Genomic DNA, 25051 nt, shown 5'->3' with positions numbered 1-25051 from the left:
TCTCTGCATACCCCCCTGCCCAAAGCAGGTTCCACTCTTTACCTGGAAAATTTGACTATCACAATACTCACCCAAAGGTCAGAGACTTGTTGCCTCCCTCTCCTCTACAGTACAGTTCTGTATCTTCAAAACTAAATTCACTGTCTTGTTTCTCAAACAGATCTATATATGACACGCTAATCATTAAATACACGTAGGATGATGTAAAGTTAACTAAGCTATAGCCACAACTTTTGGGTCAGTATTGAATTAGCATCATCAAAGATACATCAGATTCGGTCTAATCAGCATTAACTTCCATGAAGGCGCAAAGTTTGTCTAATTTAGTGGCCTTCTACAAGAGTGGCCGCATCAATGGACAAGAGCTACGGATGTCATCCACTTGGATTTCTGTAAGGCCTTTGATATGGTGGCCTGTGACCTTGTTGGACAGATACAAGTTTGATGGATGGACTGTCAGATGGACAAGAGTTACAGTCACTGGCTCAATGCCCAAGTGGCTCAATATCCAGTGGAAACCAGTAACGTGCTGTATCTCCAGGGATACCAATACCAGGGATACTGGAACCAGTATTGCTCAGTATCTTCATTGCTGACATAGTCAAGGGGATTGAGTGCACTCCCAGCAAATCGGCTGATGACACCGAGGACGAGAAGGAAGGGGTGTCACCTAGAGGGACTGACAGGCTCAAGCAGTGGGCCCAAGGCAACCTTGAGGAGTTCAACCAAAAAAAAAAAAGTCATCACCAATCCCTTCAAGTGCTCATTGAAATTGTGCCCACAGAAATGTACAGGAAAACTCACAGCAGCTTCATTGACACGTAAATCAAATCTCAGAAGAGAAATGGATAAGCTCCATGGAGTTCTGAAGTAAGAAAAGTTGTAAATGTGCATGGAAGTTTCAGTGTGCAGAAGAAATTCCACCTGGTGACATGTGGTATATGACACTCATCACCTGCACACTGTTTCAAGGGGATGACTTCTTTGGATTACATGTGCTGTTCATAATCAACAAGCATTTAATTTTATCACAAGCTCCCAGCACAGTCTAAACTTTAACTCCTTCCTACTGCCAAAGTCCTGAACAGTCTGTCAAAAACCTGAAGATATGGAAAGTAAAACTTTCCTTTGGCAAGTAGAAGAAATTTGAGTCTGCAGGTGGGAGAAACCTTATTAGTAACATTTTTTTTTCCTGAGTTACTGTTTTAGGATCTATTATCATATTTTTCAGATCTATTATCATACTTGCCAGAAGTGGCTTTTTTCCAGGATTTTTACTATTTTCTAAAAATTCTTCCTTGTAAGCTTCATGAAGTGAAACACTACAGTGAAAATCCGACAGCAAAATGCTTTGCAAAAAAATGTTTTGGGTTTGACAATTGCCCAAACCCAAAAGAATCACCAAATGGAGTATAAGAGCAGGTGACTGCAGGTAAGAAACCAGAAATGTGTTTGTGACAAATAAGTTACTTTTGCCTCTTAAGAAAGGTATCTTGAAGTTTCTTTACCATCAGCACCAATCATTAAAACAAGCAATACCTACTAGAAATTCTTACCTGTTTGTTTTTAGATTCTGCTTTAATTATATTCTTAAGAATTATTTTGGTAGGTTCTTTAAACTGTTCCCTATCACGTGGTGAGCCCAGCAAAGGTAAACATGCATTCCAAAAGTGCCTAGCTGCAAACATTACAAGGGAGTAATTTCCAGCTTCACCTGCATACCTGAAGAAAGGAAGTAGAACTTAATAAGGAAAAACAACCATACCTTGGCTAAAAAAAGATTTTTACTTCCAGGAACATTTGGGTTTAGCTGATCTATGGATCACCTCAGCAATGAGGACTTAGCATAAGAGCTTCATAGAAGAGCTATTTTCCATTTTTATATACGAAAAAACTTCACACACCCAGCAGAACTAAGAATAAATAAGTAGCATATTAATGATTTTACTGTATTTCTGCATAATCTTAGCTCAAGAGCATTTGTTAAAAAAAGAGCAGAAACCTCCTCACGATGTTCTCATTGGAATAATATACTTTTATTGGCTTCCTATTATGTTAATTTCTCATTCTATAAAATATTAAACAATAAAACACAATAATTATTACCATACTGTGTATTTTGCTTAGTACAGTACCACTGTAACACAAGAATACGTCCCAAACGCCTCTAGCTGCATTCAAATTGCTTTGAGCAAATTTCAGGCAAATGACACTTTGATTTAATAGAAGTTAATAACACTCCAGAATGTGACATAACACAATACTCATCTGAGTGATAAAAGCTTGGCATTTTAGTGAAAAATTATAGATCAGTGTAATGCAATCACAAATTGAATAGTATTACTGTTTTTTAAAAAACGCAGTTTTTTGAAACTGTCAATCTGATCACTCTCTAGACAGCACTCTTTTAGATCACATTTAGACTGCTGCATCCAGTTCTACACCACCCAGTACATGCCAGACATGGAGAAACCACAAGGAGCTCAGAGAAGGGCCACTGAGATGATCCAGGGACCGGACTGCACTTGCCTTGAGAAGAGGGCTAGTTGAAGAGGTGGCTTTGGGAGACCTAACAAGGAGAAGTTTCTCAAGAACCTAACAAAGTTATTGAGAAGCAACAGCCAGGCTCTTCCCAAAGAACAGCAGGACAAGAAAGAACTGGCGCAAGTTAAATGAGAAAGGTTCACGTACACGTGGGTCCAGCCACGCAGAGGAGCAGGTTACTCACAGAGGCTGCGTGTCTCCACTCCCTGAGGTTTTCACAGCCAGACTGGATAAAGCCTCAGGCTGGCCCTGCTTTGCGCAGGAGTCTGAACTAGATCCCTTCTGAGGACGGAAGGATCCTCTGACACTACAAGAACAGCTATGTGGAAAGTACTGATAAATTTACTAAAGTGCAAGCATCTGTCAAATCCTTTGTTAAATATTTCAACTCACAACTATGTTGATTTTTATCAGTCTTGGGAAAAATATGATGATCCTCAAAACTGTAATTAAATTTTAGATCCATTTTATACTAGTTTTCACTCAACATAAAGCATACCTGGCACTCTGAACAAAGGTTTTCGTTGCTGCTACACGGAGATGCTTTCTTCCAGATAAATTTTCCATTATGCTCTTTCCTCGTATACAGGCTGTAGTGCTTAACATTTCTTGTCTCACCGTGTTATCAAGCCTGCATAAAGAAAAATACTTCAGGAAGTGCTAAGTCTTACAGGCTAAGAGCATACCAATTCCTATTAATGAGGTAAAGTTGCTACTGTATAGAAGTCCTTTGCTTTGGAAGTTACAAATCCTTCTATTCAGTTCTAAAATTAGAAAACACTTCAAAAACTGAAAATTTTGTGAAAAGGTAGACTAAAATATCTTTTGTATATCTCTAATGAAAAGAGCAGTGAAATAAGATTTTTAAAAACTATTATCTATTTTTAGCGAGGAAACAATATAGACTTGTAATTTTCTCTCTATTTTTCACTACTGTACATTAAAAAAAAAAAAAAATAGGCCAAAATCGAACTTATACACCAAGCAATTAAAAACAGAAATCAGGAAAATTAGACATTTTGTGACACTTTCTTTTGGGACTTGTCATGCGTGTGTCTGGCAAATTACGCCCAGGGCTCTGGAGAAATTGATACGGATCCTACACTACTACACATAGAAGAAAACAATGTAGATTTCAGTCCCAGAGATAACGAGTTAAAAATCAGCACACGAATAAACTGATACCATCGGTAAATACCACTGACTAACAGCAACTTAGTAAGAAGAGGGTAAACGCAGTCCGCGGGAGCTTTCAGCGTGGCTGTCACCGAGGCCCCGCCGGCGGCGCGGCGGCGGGCGAGCGCGGCGCGCAGGCACGGCCCGTGTCCACTAGAGGGCAGCAGGGCCAGCGCGGGCCGGGCCGGGCCGGCTCGGGCGCGGACACACGGCGTGCCCCGGAGCCGCACAGCGCCGCCCAGCGCCGCGCCTTCGCGCCTCGGCGACCTCTGCGTGCGCAGCAAGTGGTCTCGATTTCGGCGACGTTCTCAAACTACCTATCTAATATTAAGATAACCTGATTGATTTTACATGTTTTTAAACCCGTGTAGGAAACAACTACGAGTTTCAAGGAACAGAATACTGTTTTTCTAAGTTCAATTATTTTGCAGAGAAAAAAAAAAAAAGGAACACTATATTGTATCTGAAATCTTTCACGTTTATTTCAAACTTCCTACATTCCAAAAAATTGCTATTAAATGGAGTTGATTCTTTCCTCTTCAGATAAAATTAAATTCTGCTTTTGGAGGAAATGATTTTTATAAATAGAGGGCTCAAAGGGTATCACCTTTTTTATAATAAAGGACTCCACCAATAGATCCATTTATATGTGCCTCTTTTTCTTTCTTTCTTTCTTTCTTTCTTTCTTTCTTTCTTTCTTTCTCTCTCTCTCTCTCTCTCTCTCTTTCTTTCTCTCTTTCTTTTTCTCTCTTTCTTTCTTTCTTTCTTTCTCTTTCTTTCTCTCTTTCTCTCTTTCTTTCTTTCTTTCTTTCTTTCTTTCTTTCTTTCTTTCTTTCTTTCAGCCAAGTTTCAAAATAACAGTTAAGTAAGAGACTGGGCTCTTAAAGGAAATAGTTACAATCCTATTGCAGCCATATGCACAGGTGGCAATACAGTGCTGTCGGATTATCTGACAGCTGAGCCTGGAATACAGGAACTGCTCCTATCTTTCATCACCCCCAGTTCCAACTTGGTCCGTGAACCGTGTAGCCCTTCAGTGTGTTAGAGCCAGATGAACACTGAAAGCAATTTGCACCAGCAAAAGAAGCAGAATCAGCAATTTTCTGCTTAGAGATTATAAAACCGTCAAAATACTGTGACTGCCAGAGATCATTTCAGAGCAGCAGCGCCCACAGGAAGACACCCAAACACAGAGATGTACATGCTTCTGACTCACTTGGATAGCAAGCTTCATCTATCTTTCTGAACTGGGTCCAGAGCCACAATCTGGATCTCCCACTGTTTTTTACTTTCACTTTCATCTCTAACAGCACAATATTTTTGGAAAAAAGATTCTTCCATTTTCTATTATGAGACCAGACACATTTACCCTCTTTAATTTCTTCGAAATTTAGTTCAAGTACATTACCATATCATACAAAATTCTATGTACTTACATGCCATATTTCTTAATGTTTCTATTGTGGACAGAATTCTCATCTGATTCCAGGATCCTTTTGGAACAAGTCATCACTCTTTCATAGTCTTGTGATACATACGCAAAATATGTAAGTCGTGCCAGTGTCTGCAATTCCACTAAGGAATCTGACCAGCTGCATTCTAAAGCCAAATTCACTAGCTAGGATTAAAAAACAAGAATTAAAAAGAAAATAGAATTAAATTCCAGGGTTTTATATGCTTTTCTTCTACAGCAACTGCATCCTTACAGCTGTATCTTCCTTACAACCCACCTGGGCATGGAATAAGTATGTGGTATAGCCATCTAGAAAATGAAAAAGCTACAAGTACAATCAAAATATACAACAGAGAGGCCTCGTTCATCGTGTAGTAAGTATTAACATAGTGTGTACAAATCCAGCTGTAATTGTGCATACCTTTCAGCCAGAATTATCTGCCAGGACTTATTCTATGTCCTCAGTCATCTTTCAAAATTCAGTGGAATAGGATTTTCAAAATTCCAAGCCCATTTTAGTTAAGCCAAAAGTAAGAATACTTAAAGGGACATAGAATTGGTTTTGCAACAACCACTGTAATTGTAACATGCAGTAGCTGTGTATGCTGTTACGTATATGGCAGCTTGGGAGAGCCTGGGCCCCATAATCTTAGAGGTCTTTTCCAACCTAAACATATATATCTATATCTAGATATAGATAGTTACAGATAGTTCATATATAGTTTCATTATAGGAGCTAAATGTTTCTATTTCTTTTGCACATTTCCAAAGTTCCACCTTTTTAGGATAGTGGTAATTGTTAATGAATTGGTCCAAACGACGATACTACAACACTGCTATACAAAACGATATCAGTGAAGTGATAGCTGAAGTTAACTCATAATATTTGACATAAATCTGTAGACCAACTAGAATTAGATACCTATGTATTTATAAGGACCCAGATCCTAATTGTCAGTAGTAGTTTTGTGGTTGTCCTGCAACTTGCTTGTTTCCCACAGTCAACCAATAGTAACCAAGTGTAATTGTGTTCTACCTTGGAACTGTCAAAAGTAAATTCTCTATAATGTCAAGTTTTCTGTTGAAATTTTGAATGCTTCTAATGCAAACACAAACCTCCCTATAACTACCTGAAATGAGGCTGGAGCCAGGGAGGAGTAAGTCTCTTTTCCCAGGTAACAAGGAACAGGGCAAGAGGAAACAGCCTCAAGTCATGCCAGGGGAGGTTTAGGTTGGATATTGGGAAAATTCCTTCACTGAAAGGGCTGCCCAGCCCTGGCACAGCTGCCCAAGGCAGTGGTGGAGTCCCCATCCCTGGATGAATTTAAAAGTTGTGTGGATGTGGCACTCAGTGGCCTTGGCACTGCTGGAGGAACGGTTGGACTCCACGATCTTGAAGGGCTTTTCTAACCTAAACAACTTTATGCTTCTATTAAGTTTTCTTCTCCAGAAGAAAAATGAAAGGTTAGAAGTATAGTTTATAGAAGTTTATAGAAGAATTCACCTGAACCCATTATGGTCATCTGATGGTTACTGAAATGATCTGCTAGAGCAACACATGCATAACGCTAATATTTATATTCTAATGCTATCTGGCCTTTGGATGAATAAAATGGTTTCATCACAAAAATCTCCTTCCTGTCATAAATACTTAATCTCTTGGTTAAAGAAAATAATGGAACAATAAAAGTTTCAAAAATAATTTAAACTCCATCTAAAATTGAATCTGAAATCAAATGCATAGTACACAATTTCTTAAAACTCAAGAGTGTATTAAAATAAAAAGGAAAATACCTGAGATAAGCTAGGGACAGTGAAATCCATGAGACCCAAGCCGTTACATGAATACATTTCCAGACCAACAAGAATTCTTGACAGAAGATTTTGTGCTTCATCATTATTCTTAGCAGAAATAAAAAATTCACATTCAGAGATGTTATTTGCAAATTAGTATTATAAAGGACATTAATTGAGATAAGATAATAATTGTAATAATAATAATGATAATAATAATAGTAATAATAATAATAATGTTTGAAAGCATCAATTTGCTCCAAGCAATTCCTGCTCCCTAATGTGTCCTTAAAATGGTCAGTTTATGGTATTTATATATTTTTAATTAACGTTGTAAACTCTGAACTACTACAGTTTCAACACTAAAAGCCCACATCAACAATACAATTAAGGCAAATTTCATATGCCACTGAGGGCTTCCAGTTTTATAGACACTGTAAAATAAAAATATAAGAATTAAATTTTTCTTTCCAGTTTACTAGGTCTATAGTCTATATATATAAAGAGGCCATACAAAATGTTGACATAAATAGAGCTGATTTTTCTTAACACTTTTAATGCAGCCATTTTTTTATTTTACATTTGTGAATTCAAAATCAATTTTGCTTAACAGTCATCATATAACAACCATCACCATGGCAGCTAACAGCAGAAGGAAGAGTTAAGAAATGTGGACTCAGTGCTATATCCAGTGGGAAAAAATTTGCTGTCTGTAAAGAACTACAGACAAAATTTGTTTTTACATTCTGATCAAATACACAGAAGAAAATATACCTCGATAGCTTCAGTCATTATTAAATGAATTTATGAATTTAACTTTTCTTTGTAAAGTTTCAACATTACGCAGGATTTCAGGGAAATGATACCTCCACCTGAGTCCCAAGTTCATGTCTGATCTGCTGCTGATTTAACTGCTTGGCTTTCACCCAGGTAGCAATGATCTGTTGCAGTGCAGGAACAGAGACTTTTTCCTTAGGCATGGCAGTCATTGCATTTAGGGCAAATTCACAAATCTAAACACCAAGAGGAGAAAAAATAAATGAAACACAGGAGAACGTGGAAAGTTTCTTGAACGGAACATGCTATCCATCAGTTATTGTTAAATTATTGTACATGCATCTCTAAGCCTAACCATATCTCCTTTACGTCAGCCCAAGGCAAACAGGTTACAGACCCCAGCCCCAAGCTGGCAAGGAGCTCCAGTGTGCACTTGGGGGGGGATCTGTGGTGCCAGAAACTGTAAAAGAAGGTAGCTTTTATTTTTCTTTTTTCTTTTTTTTTTTCTTTTTTTTTCTTAACCCCCCTCCCAAAAAAAAAAAAATCTACTATTGAATTTACAGGAATTGTAACATATGACAGCAGAATGAAAGGGACTACAAAACATCAGGGGTTTGTACCTCTAAGGCAGCTTTGATGTCAGGAAGTCCAGAAGGATCTACTGAAAAAGACTGGATGATTTTTGCTTTTTCCTGTTTCTTTGCTGCAGCTTTTCTGCTACCCTCTGCTGCTGTATCTTCTTTCTGCTCAGCAGGTTTTGGCTTTGGAATCCAAGAAATAATTAGGCCTCGAGCCAAAGCATTACATAACATGAGTAAAATTTCAATACTTCTGTAGAAGAAAACAAAAATCAGAAGTGGATACTGCATCAGATTAAAAACAAACAACAAAAAAAAGGAATAAAGTAATTTATTGCAAAAAGTAAGCATTACTTGAAAATCTAGGGTTTTTCTTAGAAAGCAAAATTAAAGGTGTTACCAAAAAAAAAATCTGCCCATTGGTAAAGCAGTTTAATGATTAAAATTACAAACCCCAAAATCCATTAACATCAATTTTTTTCACTCTTTGTGTAACTGAAGCTTCCCTTTCATCATAGGAAAAAACCTTATATGACAGACCAACATTTAAAGCAACTTTTTATTGATGTGTATATATCAAGAGTTAACTATTTTCTAAAAAATTATCCTGAACCAAGCCCTTCACATTCTTTATGGTTGTCCTGCCAATCCACTGTCAAGCTGAGTTTTCTTTTTTTTTTTTTTGAGAAAACATGAACCTAATTACCTTTAAGAGATTATTGCTAGTACATACTGATGTAAGTATTAAAATTAATAAGCAGGTATTACCAGTCTTCATCCTGCACAAACTGAAATTTAAATTCTATCCAGCAGTTAAGGACCAGCTGCTGGTCCTTACTCTACCTAGTGATGAGGTCACTGTCAATGAAGTGCCAAAGTATCTCGGCATTTGTCCCATAGCCAAACTTTGACTGGAGTATCTATTCTGCAATGGTCAGTCATTCTCCCATTGCATTTACGGCAGAACAAGATTTCTCTAAACCACTGTGGAATCTATGTTCCCATTTTCATGGCCTAGTAATGAGCACATTCCCTTTATTTATTTTGTTTTCTATTTTCTCTTACTTCGGAACCAATAGTAATCACCTTATGCTGGTTCAAAATATTTGCGATTAACTATGTTTACAAAATAATTCAAGTTCAGAGAACTGACAGCAAGCAAATGGATGCTGCTGGGCAAATCAGAGTCTAAGAGAATTTTCACAGTTTTCTCTCTACCTTAACAAAATGCTATTTCGCATGCACATGTTGCTATTCCACATCAAGAGAAAGTAATATTTATTGGTCTAAAGTTAGCATGGCTTACAGTGTGTAGTAATACAGGACAAATAGAAAGGATTAACATTTAATTTCAACAATTTACCTCCTGAGCTACTCTATATATACCAAGGCTCTTTCAGTACCAATGACAGCCAGCAATAAATATTTCACAGCCCAAAGTGACTTTCAATGTTTGCAATAGTATTTTCCATGTTTTAGAAAAAAAGAGTACGTTCATATTCAAACATCGAAATTTACCCGTTGTGCCCAACAGCCTTGATGGCTCCAAGAAGAGTCTGCAGATACTCAATAATGTCCCTCTGTCTTCCTGAAGAAATCAGATGTCTGTTATAATTTAAGACATACACCACAGCATTGTGAACAATCCAGGCTTCATTCAATTCTTCTCCTATTTCAGCTGCACGTTGGAAGTTTTCCATAGCATACCGAGATAAGTTGTCAATCCACAAACTATGGATAAAAATTAGTATAAAGAAGCTGTTATTCCAAAGCTTCAACACGAGAAGGAATTCTATTGTAAGGTTAAATATGCAGTACTACATCTCAACCAACAACAAGAACAAAAATTTAATTACTTTTCAGTTGCATTTATTAAGTTCTCATCCACTGACTTATACTCTACGTTGATGAGAAGATGGTTCAGAAAAGGAAGTATTATTGATATGAAATGAGTAGCCTCTGACATTCAAAATAGTATTAGCTTAAAAAACAGTGTCTGTGGTTCATGTTTCATCCACGTGTTCACGTTTTTTAAATGCACGTGTGAATCCACCCATCAGTGCCAGAAATCATTAAATAACCATGTCAAGGCTCTACTTGAATATAGATAAAAGTGAGGCATGCCATCTGAGAGTTAAGGATGTGTCTTTTTCACTCAAAACTGCATGTGTTCTTGCACTCAAAGACATTTCCAGGTGCTCTGAAATGCTGTAACTATTTTAAATAGAACAAAATTTTCTGCCAGTCTATGCTGTAACTTCCTTTCAGTAAATTTATTTCCTTTCTTAATTATCAAAATGTACTATTACTTAAAAAAAAAAAACAAAACTAAAAATACAGTCTTGAATGATCATACAGAATTGCCATGGTTACAAAGTCATAAAGTCAAAAGCACAAACCAACACCAGGTATTACTATGTCAACAATGGCACAGGACTCAGTACCAGATCAAAGTCCTTTTTTCCCTATGGGTTTTTAATCTAATTAGGTAAATTCAAAAATAGCTAGTAGCAAATTTTGGAACAGAATTCTCATCTTCTTTGCCCCTTGGGTCTGATCAGTTTATCATTTTTCCCATTCTACTGAGCCTTTGCAAGCAGACAATGTGAGAAACTTTACTTAATTTTCAAACTTAATGAACAGACCTAGGGACACAACTCTGCCATTCTGCTTTCTCAGGACATGACCCCTGTAACAGTAAGGCTGGTATTACTGTGTGAACAGCAGAGTCTAAGCATCATCTTCAGAAATCTCTCTCCCCCTTCTTTGCCTTTGCAAGAAATAATCATGTCAGACTAGTAAAAAACAGTGTTTGTTGAATTCTACCCTCCCAAATTCATTTCAGTTGATCGGATGGAACACACTAGATTTGCTAACTGGAATAATTAATCTAATGCATTCAGTACTATGAAATCATTATATGTATAGGAGCACTTAAACAAGACAAAAAGAGGTTTTTTGATTTGAGGAAACACATTTTTATATACAGAATTTAATGGTCTAAATGTCAATTGACAATGATTTAATCATTTTTCAACTTGGAATACTAGCTTCTAGTTTCAGAGAAATAAATGTTAAATGAAAAAAAAAAAAAAAAACCCACACTCTAGAATGAAAGGAAACTTAAGAAAAAATGTTTCAAGCTATTTTTTAGATCCTTTTCCCATTTCCCATGACTACCTACGAAAATGAAGAATCTGGTGACAATTTTACTAAGGAGAAATAGCTTTTGCAATTATCATCTGCGTGTGATAATAATGATGTGTTAAGAGTTCCCTGTTCTTGGTATGCATTACAAAAAAGCACCTGTATGTTTTCCATTCTGGATCACTTTCAGGAAGATACGAAACACATCCTGGACAATACTGGTATGTAGCTTCTGGAGGTACAGCATGATCATTCAGTTTGACTCCCTGCAATCTTAATAAATGAACAGTTGCCTGAAAAGATACAGAGAAATAAATTGTCTACCCAGCTCGTCATTGTAAAAAGAGACCATGATGCTGTTACCTCTTCAAAAATTAAAAAATACAAAATGCCTTTTCAAATGTTGTACAGGCATGTACAAGTATATGAAATACAATGCTTAGTACTTCATGAGCTTAAAATTGTCCTCAGCTAATTTTACTATATAATTACATGGAGAAAGAAACATAATTTATATATGTAAGTTTTTGAATCATGCTGGTACTTCAAGGATCGAGAAATGTAATGTCAGACATCAAAAATTTACAGTGGAATCCCGTGTAAAGAAGTGTTTTCAGCACCTGCAGTAAAACTATTGCTATAGTTACTTTCACACCGTATTCTGATAAGGTTGCTTCATGAAACCACTTCTTGCTTTACTTCCTAGGGAAACAGAAAATAACTAAACTCAAAATTCCAGTGCTTCTATTTGTATATGAAACAAAACTAAACAAATATGAATGACAGTTGTGTAATTTATTTACCTCTGCATTAATAAATCTTATCTCTGCTAGTATTCTGAGTAAATCTGTTTCAAAAGAGAAGGATTTAGCAGGCAGCAATGATTCTTCTGGTGATCTGTCACCTTGACCATCAACCATCACAGTTGCATTATCTTTGATTATCTGTGCTAAAAATAAATAAACCCATTATTATTTCCATGCAAATCCTCATCTTCATTTTTAAATTTACAAATCCCCCCATATTCTTAAATTCACAAGGAATAGTTGGCAAGAAAGGATTTTTAACTATTTCAAGCAGCTAACATTTTCATTAGTACCATTTATTGCACTCAAAACCTGTTCCCAAGCAGTGCTGAGGCATTTGTTACCTGTGATTTTGCTGCATTTGTGCAAAACTTTCAATATTTGCAGCATGTAACTTGCTCCAGTCGTAATATACATATGGAAATTTCAGTGTGAATAGAATGGCCTCTAGTTCAATTTTATTGCATTAATGGAAGTGGAGCATAGAAGTGAATTATGTGGAGGCTGAAGTCTTTGTGCATTTGAATCATGGACTGGGCTGAATTTCTGGTAATGCACACATCGGTAAAGAGAAAAAATAGCATTCTTTTTCTTTGGTTTAATAACAAAGAGAAAGGACTAAGATTATTTTAATATAAACACAAAGTTTGTAAGAACACACCAGTTTCTATTCATGATGCTTTTGGCACATGGTTGCCTTCAGTTTCTGGTGAGTGTATTTATTTTTCCCTTATTTTGTTTGGAAAGAAAACAAAACCCTAAATATTTGCTAGTCTGAAGATGCAAAACTGGCAAAAGAAGACTGGCAAATTGATGTTCTATTTTCAGTGGATCTTGTAAACAACACGGAATAAGTTTGATTAACTTTGGCTAGTGAAAAGAAAAACCATTTCATCTAGTCTTAAATGTGAGTTTTACAAACCCCCTGACAAAACCAGCTTTAAAAGCCACCAAGCAGAGAGTGATTTGGAAGTGCTTTCCCCCCCAAGTTAAAAACTCTTAAGTGTGCTAGGTTTCCAGTAGAGCCGCAAGAACAAGGTACAATGTTGGATACCTCAAAGGAACCCCTCACTAATAGGGGATTAAAGGGTAAAAAATGTTAATGGGAGCCTCATACAAATTGACTAACAACCCATTTTTCTACAGCTCCACGAGGCATGAGTGATACGGACCTAGATGACCATTAGTGAATTTGCCTGTGCTCTTAAGACAGGCAGATGTATTTCACAGAAATGCTTCCCTACAGCACTGGTGAAACACTTCTGATGGCAGAGTATGGCTTCTACCAAAAAATGTAATGACTGATTTCTAGATTTGGAAGTAGAAAGAATGTTCCACGTATGTCAACATGCACTGCCAGAAAAGAAACTCTGGGAACTTTGGGAACGGGAGCAAAGAAAACAATATTGCCTGACTCCTTTTAGTATCTTTAATAAATGATGAAAAGGTTCCTTGCAACATTGAAAATAACTTGTCACTTACTTTTTTTATGCTTTGTGGCGTCCCTAAACAAAATATCATCATACAAGAGGCAAAATCTACATGCTGCACGACAGACATCCCACACTTCCTGTTTACAGGCAACTTTTGCCAAGTCTGCCCAAAGTATAATTCTACCAAAGAAAAAGCATGAATAAAATTAGTTAATAAGCAGGATTAGGTTCCATAGTTCAGGATCAACAAAAACAATCATGTCAATAACGATGGCCATCAGTAAAAAAAAACTACATCTAATCAAAATTAATAAATGGAAGACTTCCTGTCAGCAGCAAAGGTAACACTATTACTCTATCAATTAAAAATAATTTCCTCAGCATATCAAGAGACAAAATTCCTGCCTTGGTAATTCTCTTGACGTTTCAAATGTGTGTGACAATCCTCATGTTCTCATAAAGTAAACTATGAGACTTGAATGAGACTTGAAAACAAGTCTGGATTAAGAATCTTTTAGATGCCTTTAAATTTCAGCACAGGAATTTTTAGTTCTAACAGCAAAAAAGTAGACACATCCTTTTAAATAAAGAATGACAAAATTATATATAAATAGTCAAAATTCAACCTGCCATTTTTCTACAGATTAATCTTTCTGACTCTCAGAATGAACTACTTAGTCTTTTTTACCAAAAAAGTTGTAGCACATGATGTGGTACAAGGACCTAACAAGACACTTCTAAGTTTCAATTCTACACCTAGTACGAGCCTCAATCCATGCATCCCTCTGTATGCTGGTGTCGTATCAATAGAGTAGGTGACTTTAAGTGTGCATGTGAGAGAGAAGAAACAGGGGAAGAATAAAATTCTGCATAGCAAGAATATGTAACAGAGGTTTTTGGACAAGAAATTCTACACATGCTTCAATACGTTGCCAGAGGCTGAAATATTCAGCCTCTTAAAGGTACCATCCACCCAAAAACCCCTGAGAAAGAACCTTTCCTCCTTAGAGACTTCTACAAAAGACGAAAGAGACACTTCTGGTCTCTAGCAATTACCTTTCTTTGCCGTTTCCATTTCCTACGTGTTTCAAATGTTCATCAACTTTCTCCACGCTTTTAGTATGATGTTGTGCTTTTGCACAGAGGTAGCTTGTTTGACTATTACTCTTACCTGAGGAAACTTGGTAAAAAATAAAAATTAAAGGTAGTTGTTATATATTAAAAATTTTAAAATCCACATGAACAGCAAGAAATTAGATCAATAATTCTCTGCTGAAACACTCAAAATCCAACCCTTTTCTCATTTCTTCAAGCCTTTCCCAAACCAACCAACTAATATGAAAAAAAGTACTCCACCAGCATCTATTTTGTCTTTTTTCCTGTATCTTGAGATACAGTTGTCACATCCAAAACTGATTTATGCTTTTTTCGGGTCTAAATATCTCAAATACACCTCCTTTCTGACAGGACATGGAGTGCTCTAGTTAGGTTCATTCAAGAGCAAGTGAACCATGTAATATGTAAAATACACATTCATGCTGAATCTTAAGAATGTTTACCTAATAAAACACATTTTCAATTATTTTATTTTGAGAATACCAACTTTCATTATACTCAGTCAACAAAGTATTAGGCAGAAATATTACTAAAGAAATAACCAGCACAGAAATTATGCAAGGGAGAAAGAAGCTGGGTCCCTGAGGAAAAAATTACTCCAGCAGAACAAATGCATCAAAAAGAGATTTTTTTTTTTTTTTGGTAGTCTAATGACAGAGAAGACATTCTTCACATTAGAATACAAGTAATTTGACACGACTGGAAAGTCCAGTGAGTTTCTACAATCACTAGAATCTGAGCAAGGGTTCTAACATGCACACAGAACAGGATTTAGCTTGATCCTCAAAAAATCTGCCAAACAATATTAGGAAATACAGATAAAGTACTTCTGACTTTAAAATATACACCTAAGCAGGTTCATTTACAACAAAAAGGAGGCACAACATCTTACCATTCTTGCTAAATATATTTTGTAATGCACTGTCCAGCACATGACACCTCTGTGTAACTACACACAGAGCAACTGACAGAATTGTCCAGTATCGTGCACAGTGAGAGCTGTATCATGCAAGAATGAGAAGAATTGTGGATTAAAGGAGGACATTGTTATTTGGATCTATGGGTATGGCTTTCGCTAAATGGGGCAAGCATGTACGTCAAAATAGAATGAAAGTTCTTCATGCAACTGCAATGCAAAAAAAACCCCTATAATTTTATATAATAAATTTACATATATATTTTCTTACTCCTTCAGTATACATGTGAAAGTTTGTGGCAACTTAAGCCGTAGAAAAACCAAAAACTCACTGCTTGGATGAATGACAGCCTAAGAAACAACTGAAATTTTGCAGAACAAAATTTTATAAAATATTGTGTCAAAAGAAGTCTTGTAACAGTTTCAGTGCAATAATCTCACTTATTTCAAAAACTCAGCCTCGAAGGCTAATGCATGCTCAGATTTATTCCAAGGAACTTCAAAAGTAATTGTGCGGTTGTCAAATTAAAATTTAAAAGCAAGGAGATGTCCATGATTTTAATTCTCTTAATTGCACAAATACAATAAATTTTATCACCTTAAATAATGTATGAAAATGTTTTCCAGCAACACAGTTTCCACATTCTTAAAAGGACTGCACAGAGTGGAACAGGTGATCTGAAAGTAAGACTCTGGCTTGTGAGTCATTAGTTGATCAAGTTTGAAATGGGGACACGCCAGGTGAACTTGCTGAGCAGACGGCATGAGAGAACTGCATGTTCCTCCAGAGCGCACACAGCCTCCTCTGGAAGCAACGGGACTCTTTCCGTAGCATTCCCTTCCTCCTGCATAATCTTTACTGCGGGAGTACACTGTCTCTACTCAAAGTTAGTAAAATTAGGCACACACAGAGTTGTTTTATTGCCAAGATAGTACAAAACAGTTCAAGCAATCTGGAAAGTCTGCTCCCTGTCCACTTTTCCTCCAACAGAGGCTGTAAAATCACAAACTGAAGCTGGGGCATAAGGAATGTGTCCATTTATGTTGCATGCTTTAGAAAGTAAATAATGAATTCACACCTAAATATCTGTGCAAAACTAGAAGTCTCAAAAGCAAGACCTTAGAAGAGAAAGACAACTACAATACAGAAAGAATACCTAATGTAATTAACACAGGATATTATTGGGTGAAATTTCTGAAAACACCACTTAAAAATGACCTTGATTGAAAACATTCAGGAGCTGTACATAGTGAAAATAGAACTACTTACAGCACACTACAGCACAACAGTAAGATGCAGAGGAATTTGGAGGGGAAATCAACACCTTTTCCGGTATCACCATACAACTTCTAGATCCCTAATGAAAATGACAGGAAGCCTGCCACAAAATTCAGCAAAGCTATCACTTCATCTGTACTGCAATATTCCCTATATGTTGCCACTAGATGCTACATCCAGCCTTTAAGAGTGTGCAAAGCAAAGTGTAGTAACTTCTAGTCACATGCACATACTTTACCTTTAGCTTCATTTTCACTGTCAAGGGCTATTTGAAATGTGTCAGGAGCTAATGCAAGACCTGCATTTACCAGAAGGGACCTCTTTTTCCTCACATTATCCTTTTGGTTTCCCCTTTTAGCCTAGATAACGAAAAGAACTCAGTGTTATAAGGTTCATTTTATATTCCAACTAGATCCTATTTATTAAACGTAACAGAATACACATCATACAACTTGCTACTACCAGAAAAACCCCCGTAGGAATTGTGTATCTTTATGTATCCTACACATCATTCTACAGTATTATTGTCATTGAAAGTGACTGTGGAACTTGTGTTGACATGCACATAATTACCACAGATAATTTAATACGAAGTACTGTTCCTGCTTCTCATGAATCTTCACAGTTTACTCCTCAGTACATAAACTGACATTACTTTATACATTCTCAAACAAATAACAGAATTTACAACCAACAGTAACATATCCACTGTGAAATAACTAGGACTTGCTATAAAACATAAAATAAAGCCTGGTCTGCTAAGAACTAGCCAAAGTCTGAGGAGATGTGGGGTTTTTTAAAGCAACATTTAAGCAGAGTAAAAGCATTTAAACCAGGAAAAGCATGGAAAAGCATTTAAACCAGGAAAACAATCAGTTGCCAGTATGATTTTTTTTGTTCAGGTGCTAAGGCAGCACAACAGAATTAGATGCAGTAACTCTTGACAGTGCCTATATTGTGACTCTTGAGTACATTATTTAGTGGCATTTTAAGTGTCACATAATATTGATTTATCTCATAGCCAGGTAGGATGTTTAGCAATTTGCACACTGTCCTTCTCATTAAATACAACACTGTTTCAAGCAATGAAATCCTAATAATTGGCAACTGCTATTTTTTTTTTTGCTGATATTTCTGCTAATTAACAGCTCCCTGCCTTCCCCCAAGAAGTAAGCTTTGAAAGAATTGGGGGAAAAAAGTCCTCAATTACAATCTTCAGACTGTGAAGCAGCACAACCACTTCAAGGCAACAAAGCAAAGACAGTTTGCTGAAAATAAGCTGATGCTGGCTCAACTGATATGCCGTTCTGCTAAACAGCTGTCTCTCCTCTGCTGGAATTTAATAAGCAAGCCTATTCCAGCTACAGACCTTATTCTTCATGCTTACCTGTTCAATCAACATTACTGCCTGATCCTCCAGATGCTCAGGTGACTCGTACAGCATTGCACTCAAACGAAGGCGGTTAAAACTCAGTCTTAGATGTTCCTGATACTGCCCACTGCTGTCCAGGTGCATGGCTTTTTGCAAATGTTCCAGAGCTGCCTCTAGTCTATCCCCATCTTCTTCAATACGTGCTATTTCCATATGAACTTGGCAACGCAACAAAATCAACATGCTGAGGATTACAAATTTAAGCGTAAACTGTTAAAGTAAGGCACAACCTCACCCAAACTATGAAACTCAGTAATTAAAAGTGACTCTAGTATTAAAATGGATATTCCGTTTTTAACTGACTTTTTTCTTTAATTTTCGCTATTATGCCTTTTTAACTGAAATTAATAAGAAAATTTAACTGCATATTACTTTCACTGACTCTGCAGGAGAAAGCAACGCATCTTGTGGACTAACTGATCTTTACATGTCTGTAGAACTCTTTTTCAGTACTGCTTAGGTGTGCAAAGGTTCTCAAAAGCAGTTAACTGTAATGCTCTGAATAAGGACTTTTGACAGAAGTTCACTCTCTGCTCTTAACATTTAAGTTGGAGCTAATACTCCTGAAAGTCCAGCCCTGGTCGTATTTGCTCATCTCTCTTAAAGATGTGGCTCACCTCAGGCATACACAATCACTCTAAGTAATGTCTCTGCCCAGGTGTTGTTGACATCACTCCATGGAGCCAGCATGTTTTCACCAAAAACTGCAGGTGAAAAAACTGCAGTCTCAGGTATGCTCAGCCCCCTATCCATCACCTGCCCCAGGAAACTGATCATGGCAGCTCAGAGCTCTACATGCTACTGCTGGTTATTTTCAGGAAGAAAAACAAAAAATCAGATAAATTAAAGCGATATTACAAAAAGAGAGAGAAGAAAGGTTTTTAAGCCTATCAAATATCACACCATAATGAACTAATACATGTCCACATCAGAGCCAGCCTGACTGAGCAAGGACCACTCTTTTCCTGTGGACCAAAGTAGCCACAATGAATGCTGCAATCAAAACAAAAAAATAAAGACAAATTAATAGAGACAAGCAGCTTCATTCAGTTCTCTAGAGACACTATCACATCAGAGTTGAGGCTGAGTCTACTGGATTGTTAAGAATACACATGTGACAAACCTTCAAACCCTAATCTCTCCAAAATCTCCCTGCAAGCTTTTAGAGAAAAATCGTCATTATTAACATTTAGTACAAATTTCACAGTTGCCTGTGCTAATCTTGCATTCTCTGTATGGAAAGCATAAGAAATGCTTGAGTAACAGTACAGTAATACAATATAGTGCTTTCATGCATGTGCATATCCACTCTTTACACAACTAAAAAAAATAATTTAAGAACACTTGAAACTAGATTCCTCACCTTTCTCTGCAATACTTGCAGCAGAAACCACCTGCTGTCCTGCCCAAATGGCAGACTGCGCCAATTGCAACTCACTCTACTACAAAAGTTCTGATCTCTGTTCTTAACAGTTAGACAATGTATAGGTCCAAACTCAGTTAACTAAGTACCAAATAGTAATGTTTACTTGTCGACTCAAATTAACAAAAAAGGTGAAAATACTTATATGCTTAAGGTTAAGTACAGCCTAATAGCAAATAGAAGAATATACCTCAAAAATTAATACATTTTCTTCATACAGTAGGTTTTTCAGTTAAAAAGAAGGTTTTGAATTGAAAAGAAGAATCACCAGAGATACAAAAATGATATCTTGCAAGAAGTGTCTTATGTGACATATAATATAGAAGCCGTGATGTTTTTTCAAAAGTAATTTTTTGAATTTCATGTTTCTAACCAACAAAAGTGATGTTAACACAGGAATCTAGACCACAGTCTAACACACATACTGCAGATTTGGAGTTTTCTCACATAATTTTGACTAGAGTATTTTTAAATTCCTAAAATATTTCAATATTTGTTACAGATCCTTAAACAGCGTAAGACTGTGCCTGAAAGGAACCTACAATTAAATGCTTTACAGGGAAATGTGTGCAGACATGCATTTATTACAAGCTAGTGGAAAATTCTCAAACACACTTAACATCACAAAACTTGAGCTTTTAAATGAGTTTGATGCTTTGAGACCTTTCAAAAAGCTACACAGCATTGAAAATTACCTGTCAATCTCTTCAAGGACATCAGCAACCGAGATCAATGGCTTTCGCACATGTTGATGCAAATTGTGTTGTAGCAGTGGTAAGCACAGATTCCACTGGGTTGCACAAACAACCTGAATCACACCAGGATCTCCCAACTGAACTGCACGTTTTAACGTTAATTCGAGATTTTTTATCAATTTCAGCCGAGCCTACATACATGAAAAATTAATTAGCACTACTGAATTTAATAAATGGAATTTCTTGCATGTTTCTCCAAATTTTAATCTTAGGACTATTTTCAGTAGAAAAATAGTTCCTCAGCCAGCAGACTTTGGAAACCTTTTTCTTAGTAATTCCTTTAATTTTTTTATTATTTTTTTAATTTCTTTTAGGTGCTCCAGACTGCTATCACGTATTTCTGGCAGATGTCTGTCAGCTAGTCCCCATTCTTATGGTAAACAAAACTTGATGAATACTTGTGAATACTTGTGAATTCAGAAGGTGTAGTCGTTTTGGGTTTTTTTCACACTCAGCTACAGATGCAGTACAGAAGAGGAAAAAAAGAAATATTAAGAATGGAATTTGCCATACTGCCAATTAAACTTGATCCTTATTAAATCAAAAAGCCAATGTTACTTACAGTAACTGACATAATTCATTATATTATTTTTAGAGGTTATGCAAGCAAAAATAAGAACAACAAAAAACCACACAAAAAACCAAAACAAATGAACAAACAAAAAATCCACCAAAAAAACCCCAGGAAAAAACCAGTATCCCTCTTCAACTGCATACACTTGCAGACTTCATGTTTAGAAATACCTAAATATCCTGGTTTACGTTTTTTATTAGTAGTGGTTCATATTACGAAGAACTCATTAACAGGAGGTTTTCTTTCAAAAGGTGAGTGGAATTTCTGAAGTCCAAAATGATAACAGCCCTAGATAGGAGTAAGTCTTCCCACTACCAATTTTCATTAAACAGATTCCTACTTCCCACTGTAGGAATGTTAGGTGACCCTAACAGCTGGTCTAACCTGCTCATTGTAGGCATCTCTCCAACCCCAATGATAATACTGATATTTAGGCTTCTAACTTTGATGGTCTGAATTACAGCTGAGCCAACCGACCACAGAAATTCAAGAAAATCCTCCCTAGCGTGACAATTCATCAGGAACAATCTGCATTTCTCTGACATAAGAATTTGTATGATATCGACCATAACATGCAATCACAGTTGAGATGGACTCAATGATCCCTAGTGGTCCTTTCCAACCCAAGATATTCCATGGAAGAGATCCCATAAAGGCAAAATACAAAAGCATGAGAGCGCTGCCCTTCCATGCCTAAATGCTGCCATCTTTGCCCTTGGAAAGTAGTATGCTAGGAACCTTTATGGTCAGACAGAAGACTTACGGGAGCAACACACAACTGTGGCTTATTTTTCTCCGTTTCCTTCTTGGCAGTCCAATTTAAAAGAATATGAAGCTTAAAAGAATTCCTTGTCAGTATAATGTAATTAAGACACACAGTCAAATGCAATTTTCCACATTTAACAAATTAAAACTTTCACTTTTCTCTCAAAGTTAAAGAACATACCTCAACAACTCCTTTGCTATAAGTCACAATTTCAGCGTCATTTTTCTTCATTTCATATTCACATTCCAGACATTCTATCTCAATAAGTTTCCCTCGCTCCTATGAAGTATTAATACACAAAATGCTAATTTCAATATTAAAAAGAAATACAATAAAGATTAAACCCATGCAATTACAGTAACTCAGCACTGCACTTTTCTACTGAAAATCCTGCTACTAGCCAGTTAACTGAAATGATAAAAAGGGAATAGAATTTGTTGTTTGAACTGCAGTCACTTTTTACTCACTGGAGGCTGCAAAATAATTTTTAAACTGTTCCTTGCCAGAATTTGCAGTAAGAAAACCAGCTTTCACCTGATTCCTCCTATACTGTAATTTGATTTCAGTTCTAATAGAATCATAGAATCACAGAACGGTTTGGGTTGGAAGGGGCCTTAAACCCCATCCAGTTCCAACACCCTGCCATGGGTAGGGACACCTTCCACTATCCTAATATGCCCCAAACCCTGTCTGACCTGGCCTTGAACACTTCCAGGGACGGAGCAGCCACAGCATTTCCAGGCAGCCTGTGCCGGGGCCTCACCACTCTCACAAGGAAGAATATTTTCAAAACATCTGATTTAAATCTGCCCTCTTCCATTTACTCATTAATGCTATTGAAAAGGTACGTGCTTGGAATAAACAGGTGCTAGTCAAGACAGAAAGGTTTCAGCTTGATGGGCAGTGAAACTTTTAAGTGAAAAATGAGGTTAGACCTTTAACAGCTTTAGGAAAGAGCTGACTATTAAACAATATAGATAGTATGTATGGATCATGGAAACACCTAAGATATGCTCTATTTGAGTTAAATTGGTGTAGTAAGGAAATTCAGACAGCCTCTCCTTTCCTAATTCATGATGAGCTATTATCAAATTACTCAGCATGACCTTTGGTAATTTAACATCCCCATGACTGGAAAAGAGAAGAGATTGTGAAAAACTTAATGACAAATAGACACAGAGATGAAATTCATGTTATGTTTGAGAAATCTGCCAGTATTTGGCAAAAGCCAAGGAACTGAAATTTTGACATAGATTTCTCTTACTCTACTATAACAAGAAATCACTGTCAAATGATGCTTGGCAATCAGAAAATGGTCACTTAAAACATATTAACTGCAACGGAGAAGGTAGAAATGGAAGCCAAGTTCTTCTATTACTGCCACACAACAGATATTTCCCACTACTGTCTAAACAAATACTTAGACTAAATCCTTGTGAATTTTTGATCTAGGGGATTTAAACACATCTTCCAGTAGAATGCTATGGATTGGTATATTATTTTAGACTTTCAGGAAATGTTCAGAATTATGGGCCTGAATCAGACACATGGAATAAAAAAAAATTCTGTGAGGATAAGCTAAATTTTATGAGTAACTGTAAGTGGGATCATTATAATAGAAACTGGAATTTAACTTCTGATCAAACTCTTGCACAGGTAACATTTTAAAAATGCAAGCAAGACTTTAATTAATATTTATCTGCCAAAACAAACTGCACTGCTAATCACTCTAGTCTACCCACACCCTACTTTCTGACCTTGTATCTACTTCTCTAGTTTAGGAATAGATCAAGTATCCAAATAATTATTTATATCAACGAATATATAAACAATATACAGATGGACAGAATACTGTAGAATCGTCAGCACTATTTTTAAAACAAAAAAGGGATGTGGGAGTATGGGGGTGTGTAAAAAAATCCAAACCCATATAATTAGAACTTACAGTAATTGGAGCGCTCTTCAAATCAAGTATACAACGAACTGCCAGCTCAGTGCAGTTTACTTTCAGAGAAAAACGAGCTAATTCCAGAATCAAAGAAATCCTTCAAAAAGACAAAAACATCACTCAGAGAATTTGATATTGCTCTTCCATGGAATTAAAAAAACTCTATTTGAAGGTAATTGTGCAATGTATCTGAAAACCTTAAAGTCATATGAACATTAGAGGAATTATTATTATGATGTTAAATATTATTATAATTATAATAATAATTACAATAATTATACAAATACTCAGAGTTTACAAAGAAAAATAAAAGAGTTCAAAGTTGGCTACATGAAAAATACAAAAGTTAATCTGTTTATGGAAAATAATTAGAATACTCCTATGCAGTCTGTACAGTCCCTGAAGAAGACAAAAAATACAGAATGAAATGCATGAAGCACAGACATGGTGAAGTAAGAAACTTCAGACTGTAGAAAGATTGCAGAAAATTTTGGAAATACAACTCAATGAACTGGCACACAAAGCAGTTAGTTCCTAGACTCAGTCCAGAACACTGATGGATTTAAGAACACAGACGCAGAGATGGAGACTATGTTCTAGCTGTTTGGATGTTTGTAAATAACCAAATGAGCACAGTGTACTGTTCAGAACAGGGCAAGTTATGAGATACCTGAACATTGTCAAAGAGGCTTTACCTTAACAAGTAAATGCAGTATTACTTCCATATGTAACAGCTGTGATGTAACCACTGGAATAGTGGTCAGTTTAGTCTTTCAAACTTACGCTGAAGCATTGGGAAGGGCCCCAGGAAAAGGTAAAAATTAACTACAGTCTGAAAAGTACGTGTCAATTATAAGACCTTTCAAAAATCTCGTTTTATCAATAAGAAATTATTATGGAAAGATTTAATCATGTTATACTGATTAAATATAACAGCTGTATGGAAGAAGATATTTAATTTTGGGCTCTGTCACAAAGCCTAATACGATTTTGTCCTTTTTTAACATGACCTACGTGTTAACACAAGAAAAACAACTAAGCAACAGTTCAATCTCTGCAAGGCCATCGGGAATTTTGTCAGACTTCAATGGAAGCAGGATCAGCTTCATCATCAACTTCCAGGGGGACTGTGAC

General features: G+C 36.4%; 1 protein-coding gene across 1 annotated transcript in view; it reads right to left on the bottom strand.

The window, feature by feature from the left end:
- The window catches only part of CFAP46 (cilia and flagella associated protein 46), a 71851-nt gene that overhangs the window by 37854 nt on the left and 8946 nt on the right, over positions 1-25051 (bottom strand). Inside the window, exons 9-24 of the mRNA XM_066190675.1 lie at positions 23915-24014; positions 22150-22248; positions 20570-20760; positions 18407-18635; positions 17258-17378; positions 14765-14888; positions 13758-13888; positions 12273-12418; positions 11629-11762; positions 9841-10053; positions 8365-8575; positions 7834-7980; positions 6968-7075; positions 5157-5338; positions 3044-3175; positions 1557-1722 (exon numbers count right to left, since the gene is read on the bottom strand). Of these exons, the coding sequence (XP_066046772.1) occupies positions 1557-1722; positions 3044-3175; positions 5157-5338; positions 6968-7075; positions 7834-7980; positions 8365-8575; positions 9841-10053; positions 11629-11762; positions 12273-12418; positions 13758-13888; positions 14765-14888; positions 17258-17378; positions 18407-18635; positions 20570-20760; positions 22150-22248; positions 23915-24014 (2434 nt within the window). The remainder of the gene's footprint in view (positions 1-1556; positions 1723-3043; positions 3176-5156; positions 5339-6967; positions 7076-7833; positions 7981-8364; positions 8576-9840; positions 10054-11628; positions 11763-12272; positions 12419-13757; positions 13889-14764; positions 14889-17257; positions 17379-18406; positions 18636-20569; positions 20761-22149; positions 22249-23914; positions 24015-25051) is intronic.

Source organism: Chamaea fasciata, unplaced genomic scaffold, assembly GCF_029207755.1.
Source record: "Chamaea fasciata isolate MVZ Bird 193981 ecotype frontalis unplaced genomic scaffold, bChaFas1.0.hap1 SCAF_9, whole genome shotgun sequence".
Classification (NCBI taxonomy): Eukaryota; Metazoa; Chordata; class Aves; order Passeriformes; family Sylviidae; genus Chamaea; species Chamaea fasciata.
The sequence above is the reverse complement of the archived record's forward strand: the minus strand, read 5'-3'. Positions and strand labels throughout refer to the sequence as shown.